This window comes from Typha angustifolia, chromosome 5 (assembly GCF_048772165.1).
Source record: "Typha angustifolia cultivar Huaian chromosome 5, ASM4877216v1, whole genome shotgun sequence".
In the NCBI taxonomy this organism is placed as follows: Eukaryota; Viridiplantae; Streptophyta; class Magnoliopsida; order Poales; family Typhaceae; genus Typha; species Typha angustifolia.
This window is the reverse complement of record NC_133243.1, coordinates 7,217,070-7,224,084: the sequence shown is the minus strand read 5'-3', so window position 1 is coordinate 7,224,084 and position 7,015 is coordinate 7,217,070. Positions and strand designations below refer to the sequence as shown.

The 7,015-nt window shown below is 42.3% G+C and overlaps 3 protein-coding genes across 3 annotated transcripts; 2 read left to right on the top strand and 1 right to left on the bottom strand.

Moving 5' to 3' along the window:
- The first annotated feature begins 215 nt into the window (after window positions 1-215).
- On the top strand, window positions 216-1,899 carry LOC140760535 (peroxidase 17). The gene is made up of 3 exons (XM_073097536.1): window positions 216-557; window positions 670-861; window positions 1,071-1,899. Exons 1-3 carry the CDS (start codon window positions 336-338, stop codon window positions 1,683-1,685), a joined length of 1,029 nt encoding a protein of 342 aa, XP_072953637.1. The 5' UTR covers window positions 216-335; the 3' UTR covers window positions 1,686-1,899.
- A 172-nt stretch (window positions 1,900-2,071) lies between these two features.
- Window positions 2,072-4,930, bottom strand: LOC140760537 (small ribosomal subunit protein eS6). The gene is made up of 6 exons (XM_073097537.1): window positions 4,815-4,930; window positions 4,606-4,670; window positions 3,922-3,979; window positions 3,715-3,823; window positions 3,357-3,629; window positions 2,072-2,487 (listed from the first exon to the last, which is right to left on the bottom strand). Exons 1-6 carry the CDS (start codon window positions 4,818-4,820, stop codon window positions 2,249-2,251), a joined length of 750 nt encoding a protein of 249 aa, XP_072953638.1. The 5' UTR covers window positions 4,821-4,930; the 3' UTR covers window positions 2,072-2,248.
- A 413-nt stretch (window positions 4,931-5,343) lies between these two features.
- Window positions 5,344-6,668, top strand: LOC140760484 (F-box protein At3g08750-like). The gene has a single exon (XM_073097462.1). The coding sequence runs from the start codon at window positions 5,368-5,370 to the stop codon at window positions 6,526-6,528; it is 1,161 nt and encodes a 386-aa protein (XP_072953563.1). The 5' UTR covers window positions 5,344-5,367; the 3' UTR covers window positions 6,529-6,668.
- Window positions 6,669-7,015: the final 347 nt, after the last annotated feature.

Sequence of the window (7,015 nt, the reverse complement as noted above, 5' to 3'; positions counted from 1 at the left end):
GACTCATGAGGTCGGTCACTCACTGACCCAAGAGGCCAAACTAGAGTTCTCTATCGGGGCCGGGCCCACGTTGAACCACTCTCCAAATGGGGAGTAAAGGTAAAATATGAAGCTCCTTTTTTTCTCCGAGGGCGAGGAGTGAATACCAATAGCCAAAGCAACCACTAACCATTGGCCCTTTGCCCTTTATACTCTTCCAGAGTTCCATTAATTTCAATTCAATTCACCCCACCACCCATACCATCTTTATCCCCATTCAAGGCATCAAATATGGATGCTGCTGCCTATTTCAACACTTTACTCCCCGTGAACGAATCCCACACAAACACCAAACTATGTCTCATCTCCTCAGCTTTCTCCTCCTCTTCTCCTCCCTCCTCTGTGTCACAAATAGTAGAGCTTCCATTGCTGCCACCCAACTCCAGAAGGGCTACTACTCCAAGTCGTGCCCCAAAGCGGAGTCAATCGTGAGAGGAGTCATTGGCCGCGCCATGGCACGTGAGCCCAGGAGTGGGGCTTCCGTCATGAGGCTCCAATTCCATGACTGCTTCGTTAATGTAAGATTGTAAATTTGCGAATTTTAATCTTGGGTAATTGGTTGATATTTTTGTACTCAAATTTGGGTTCTCTTTTTTTTTTCTTTCTTTTTCCCTTCTCTTCTCTCCAAAGGGGTGTGATGCTTCTCTGTTACTGGATGATACGCCTACGATGCTGGGCGAGAAGTTGTCTCTGTCGAACATAAACTCGCTGAGGTCGTACGAGGTGATCGATGAGGTCAAGGAGGAATTGGAGAGGCAGTGCCCAGGAGTGGTCTCCTGCGCCGATATAATCGTCATGGCTGCAAGAGACGCTGTTGTACTAGTAAGTTCTTTAATTAATTTGTCAAAATTTATTTCCTTAGGCTTTACATTTTTAATAGCCTTAATACGCGAATTGGAATTAGTACTTCTTGTTATCAAATTCTATGCAATATATATATATAGTCAGGTTATAACTAGGGGTGTTCATGGGCATGGCAATCTCTCTGTTCTACTTCACTATCTGTAACAGTGGTCAATTTTTTATTGTAGAGTGGAGGGCCATGCTGGGAAGTGAAACTAGGGAGAGAGGATAGCTTGACAGCAAGCCAAGAAGACTCCAACAGGATCATGCCTAGTCCCAGAGCCAACGCAACATCCCTCATCAAACTCTTCAGCCAATTTAACCTGACCATAACCGACCTCGTCGCCCTCTCCGGCTCGCATTCGATTGGCCAGGGCCGGTGCTTCTCCATCGTCTTCCGACTCTACAACCAATCGGGCACGGGCCGGCCTGATCCGAACATGGACGCTGCGTTCCGCGAGAAGCTAAACCGACTGTGCCCGATGAGTGGCGACGGGAATGTCACCGGTGGGCTCGACGCCACGCCGGTGGTCTTCGATAACCAGTACTTCAAAGACTTGGTCCGGCTGCGGGGATTCCTTAACTCAGACCAGACGTTGTACTCGGACAATGCTGAGACTGGTGAGGTGGTGAAGAGGTTTAGTCTTGACCCAGATGCGTTCTTTATGGCTTTTGTGGAGGGGATGGTGAAAATGGGTGATCTGCAGTCAGGGAGGAGAGGAGAGATCAGGAGGAATTGCAGGGTGGCAAATGATCAGCTGAAGGAGGATCTCCAGCTTATTCGAGTCTTGTCACAGGGGTGATGAGAATATGGAAGGAATATAGGCTAAAACTTAAAAGTTTACTGATATAACTGGCTCAGGAGATTCTCAACAATGTTAAGAGTTTATATTATAAATCCTAAGAATTTGTTATGAGAAGAGAGTTATTGTATATTTTAAATTTTGAGTGTTGCAGAATGCTACTCTGTTTTAGCGTATAGCCAAAATTAGTTAGCAGCCAACAACTTTTTGGAAATTGGAAATCCATTATCCCAATTATATAAGAACTCCATTGAGATAACAAATATATAAATTTAAATCTCTCTCAAATGATTTGATCCATATCCCAAATGTACACCGAAATTCAACTATGGTAAAAATTGGATGTAAGCTATCTACTTATAATTGACATCCTGAAAGACCACCAGTAGCAAAGACAAAAAATATAGAGATTCATATAGCAAAATGTACCTTAGCAGTTCAATCTCAGGTTTCAATAACAAGGGAAAGTTTAGTCCAATACAGAATTCAAGAAGGCAAAACTGTCTTAATCAAAGAGAAGCAATATAGTAGGGCCATTGCTCTCCAACAACAAGCATCGCACCCTAAACTGTAACAGATGGCTTAGAGGCAGCAGAGAGCTTAGACCTCCTCTTGGCCAAGCTCTCGCTCCTGCGTTCCCGCTGCTCTTTGAGTCTGGTTGCAAGTAGCTTCTGGTACTCAGCAGCTTCAGACTTGGCCTTCGCAATCCTCTTCTTCTTGTCTGCAATCCTGCCTCGCTTCCTCTGCAGTGTTAGGGGAGTTACCAGTCTCTGGATTTTAGGTGCCTTGCTGCACTTCTTTCCTGCAATTGATATATACAAAAGCACTGATTAATACTAGTAGCAGCAGTACTAAATTACCAAGCACTAAGATCTGGCCATTAGGAAAGGCCCTATTGAAAGTAACTATCGAGTTAGGTGATAAACAATTGCATTTCCTCATTAAATGTCCAGGAACCCCATTTGTGAGATACTAGAGGTTATATGCGATATCTGCGAATCTGGATGTAAGTAGTACATCAAATTGCCTTCTACAAGCTCTATAGGCAACAAATTCAGCATATTATAACAACATAATCCATCAAAGTAATTTGATATTAAAATATCAGGACTTGTTCACTTATTTCTTCCCACCTATAAGTTAGGATGGATTAAATTATAATCTCTGTAATAAGGTAATGATAAAAAAAATGTCCACTCCGGTCAACATTCATATGAATAATAGAGTATTGCATAAAAACAAGAAGAACATAGAAGTAGCACATGGAACTAAAGGCATATAGCACTTTTAACACTTTCACATGGTGATGCATTCATGTTCATGGTAATACTTTAAATTCAACTAGCAAGGTAATTCAACTAGAGAGCAACAGTGCACAACATACTGCAAAGAACTCTAAAGAACCGAAAATCTAATATCAATGCTTTAGAAAGTCCATTCCCTATTATCAACAATTCTCTAAATTTGTAACCTGCAAACAACATACTGTATTAGATCCTTTTACTCAAAATTTTGAATTATCAATGAATCTTAAAAATCCCTTCGTACAAATAATGGAATAGTTCACAGATCATATATAACACAACTTGCAACTGTAAAACAGGCAGAGGATGCAAATCAAAGAATGTTGTATGCAAGCAACTCATTAAAGCTAGGGAAATATACACCAACCTGATTTAGTAGTGAAGGTTCGGCGATAAGTATTGACATACTTGCGAACATCATCCTCCTTTGACAGATTGAACAATTTCCTAATCTTCGAAGCCCTCTTAGGCCCTCTCATTCTTGGCTTCTCAATGTCAGTCAACCCAGGAAGATCATTCTCACCCTTCTTAACTATGACCAAGTTCAAAACCGAGAGATCCGGACTGACAATACATCCACGAACTGACTTCCTCCTGCGCTCTCCATTCCGCCTACCATATCCACGGAAGCATGGAGTGCCTGCACATCTTACAGTAAAAAGTTGTTGAGTACTTAAATCAGCAAAGATATTGGAATAGCCTTAAAAAAGAAAAAGTACACTTGCCTCGGTGAAGTAGCAGACGAACACGACCAGGAGTTAGTACTCCTTGCTTCATGGGAAATCCCTGTTTATCACATCCTCCCATGATTTTGAAAACATACCCCTTAAATTCCTGAAAAACACCAGGAGATGTTAACCAAAAAGATCACTGAAATTCGCAGTATGTCGCAAATGAAGTAAAGTCCATATTAAGACCATGTAGAATCATACCTCACCAAGAGCATCTCCACTAACTTCCTGAGAGATCCTCTTGTCATAAAATGCCCGACTAAAAAGCAGGAAAGAAATATATATAGGTATTAATCCAAGGCTCTTAATAAATACATGAAAAAAATGAATTTATGAAAAACAAACTACTGCCCAAAATAAGGGATACACGATAGCAGCCATATAGCTTCACAGAGAATGGCAAATCAATTATCAATAGATGTACACTGATCTAATGCAGATTGCAGAACTTACCTATATTTCAGCATTGCTAATGGATGTAAATTTCTTGTGCATTGCTTGGTAACAAAAGTTCGACAGGCATAAAACTTTTTCCCAAATTCATATGGTGTTAAGAGCAAGTTAGCAGTACAGGTAATGGGTCAACTAAAAGTAAACAAATACTCCTGGAAGCAATTAAGCTTGTACAACCGAGTAATTGCAAAGTGCAAACTGAAGTAAAAGAAATAGAACAGAGAACATATAAAGAAAATCTTCATGTAAAATAAAGCTAGTCAGAGCTCAACAACAAGGAACAGTTCGGGAATCAAATTTAAATGATAGAAGCTAAACTATAAATCATTCATTTTGCAACATTTCGTTAAACCATATAGATCAACTTAACCAAGATACTCGACCCTCAAAATCTAATAAGAAAATAAATGCCATCATTCAGAAAAGACTCACAGCTTCTGGTCGTCATCGATTTCGAGCTTCTTCTGGCACCCAGTCGTCGGATTCGCGATATTGAACTGCATTAGTAGCACGGAGAACACCACAAAATCGATTAGCAACTCAAAATTTTAGCTGGAAGCTAAATGTAGCGATTCAAAGATGCATCGAGAACTCGAGACTAGTTTTCTCGAAGAGTATCAGATTAGGAGGCGGAGGAGCACCTTCATCTTGGATCGAGCCCCCCCAAAGCCGCAGCCGCGAGAAGTGACGAAAGGTTACAGCGACCGCTAGGGTTTTCTCCTCCGAAGTGCGTAGCTAGGGTTTCCATCCTCGAAGCTTATATAGTCGACTGAATAGCGCATGGCGTGGACCAAGACGGCTCGGGTTAAGACTAGGGCTGGCCCGAACTCGAATTCGACCCGGCCCATTCCACACACAAGCTGAGATCTATTAGCAAAAATACACAATTAGTCTATATACTCGTATCCAGAAATTATTATGATGTCCATTATGTACAGATAAATATCCATATATCAAATTATTTCATATTTATTTTTTAAATATAAATAACTTTTATGATTTATAGCACAATCAGTATATGCTTACGAAAGGTAACTGACCCAAAATTTAATAGATGGGAATCCTATTAGGGCTTGGAACCAGAGACCTATATATATAAAGAGAGAGGAAGGCTAGTGCCGATCCAAACGAGTGGCTCGAGTAGTCGAAGCAAACAAGAACATGAGGAAGGCGAAGGGGATAGCTTCGACGTCCATGGTCGGTCCTGTGGAGCGACCCAGTCAGGAGGAGGAGGAGGAGGAGGAAACCCCGCCGTCGAGGTGGTCCGATCGAATACCGGAACATCTACTGACGGACGAAATTCTGCAACGGCTCCCCGTGAAGTCCATCATGCGATTCAAGGCGGTCTGCGTAGCTTGGCACGACATCCTCTCCGACCCTCACTTTGTCTACTCCCATCTCCTCCACTCCAAGAAGAACGTCCGCACCCTCATCTCGCTCATCACCCCGGTAGACGAGCCTGTTATGATGTTCACGTTCACGTTTCACGAATCCAGGTTTGAAGCGACCTTCTTCTTCAAAAAATTGCTTCCCTGGTGCGAAGAAATCCTCACGCATCCTCTGCACTGCAACGGGCTGCTGCTCATCTCCACCTCCGCAGAGATGTCCGTCCGCAACCCCGCCACCGGAGAGTCCCTCACCCTGCCGAACGGCAGCACTGACGACCTCCCCTTTTCCAGCGCCGAGCACGTCGGGTTCTGCTTCGACTCCAGAGCGTGTAGTTACAAGGTCGTCCGGCACTTCTACCGCATGGACCTTGACGACGAGAACGACCAGGACGAGGAACCGACATACACTTTCGGACTCGAAGTCCTCACATTAGGAAGCGATGCTTGGAAGCCAGTCACGGAGCCGCCGCCTTACCAGATTGAGACCCACTACGCTCCGGCGTCGGTTGGTGGTAACGTCTACTGGCTGGCAAAAGAATGGGATTTAGTTATTTGCTTCAACGTGGAAGAGGAGGAGTTTAGTGTTATTGATTCCCCTCCTGTTCCTAAGCCTCGTTGGGTTAAGCTCTTCGAATCGGAAGAGAGGCTGTGCTTCTTCTGCTTTTCCGACGTCGACGATACCGCCGAGATATGGATGATGTCGGAGGATGGACGGGCACCGTTGTGGACTCAGATCCTCAGCGCGAATCTTAAAAGCTTCATCGAGAATCTCGAAGACCCGACGAGCGCTATAATTCCCGTGAAGACGAGCAACGGGAAGTTCTTGTTTCTGGCGGGTATCAATTTCTGTTATTATGACCCTCGGAATAAATCGTTTCAACTATTCAAAATCGACACGTCTGAATTTACACGTGTAAAGGTAGGGATGAGCACTTACGTGGAGAGCCTGGTCAACATTAGATCCTGATACTGCGTACGTGGAAATTCAAGACCTTCTTCCAACCCGAAAATACTCACAGAAATATGAAATCTTTAAACTGATATCAGTTTCTTTTTCTCTTCTTTTTTTCAAAAAAAATAAAAGAAATTTTAGTGTAATCGAATATTACTAGCTAAATTAAGCCTTACTTCTCTGGATATGATTATGTCTTAATTAATTTGTTAATGTCGAATCTAGCAGAGGCGTACTTTACCGGCACCAGTAGTCTTTCTCTTTAGTTTTTTATATGGGCCAAAGTTGCTACACTTCTTTTATATCCATAATAAACATGATGATAAAGTTACTATTAGTTAATCATTTATATTTGTGTGTTTTATGTGTTGTTTTATTTAGATCATGTACTATCTTTGGGGTTGATGTTTAATTCTTTTTTTTTCGTTCTAATAGTAAGGTTGTTTCATCATCTCTGTTTTCTTTGGTGTGTGTATAAAACTTGTAAATCTGATTTGAATGA

Excerpts from the sequence above, each read along its gene's own strand:
- LOC140760535 (XM_073097536.1), top strand. The coding sequence starts at position 336 with ATGTCTCATCTCCTCAGCTTTCTCCTCCTCTTCTCCTCCCTCCTCTGT. Across the intron at positions 558-669 it reads TCCATGACTGCTTCGTTAAT|GGGTGTGATGCTTCTCTGTT; the intron begins GTAAGATTGTAA and ends TTCTCTCCAAAG. Across the intron at positions 862-1,070 it reads CAAGAGACGCTGTTGTACTA|AGTGGAGGGCCATGCTGGGA; the intron begins GTAAGTTCTTTA and ends TTTTTATTGTAG.
- LOC140760537 (XM_073097537.1), bottom strand. Across the intron at positions 3,824-3,921 it reads GTGGAGATGCTCTTGGTGAG|GAATTTAAGGGGTATGTTTT; the intron begins GTATGATTCTAC and ends GGTGTTTTTCAG. Across the intron at positions 2,488-3,356 it reads AACCTTCACTACTAAATCAG|GAAAGAAGTGCAGCAAGGCA; the intron begins GTTGGTGTATAT and ends TATCAATTGCAG.
- LOC140760484 (XM_073097462.1), top strand. The coding sequence starts at position 5,368 with ATGGTCGGTCCTGTGGAGCGACCCAGTCAGGAGGAGGAGGAGGAGGAG.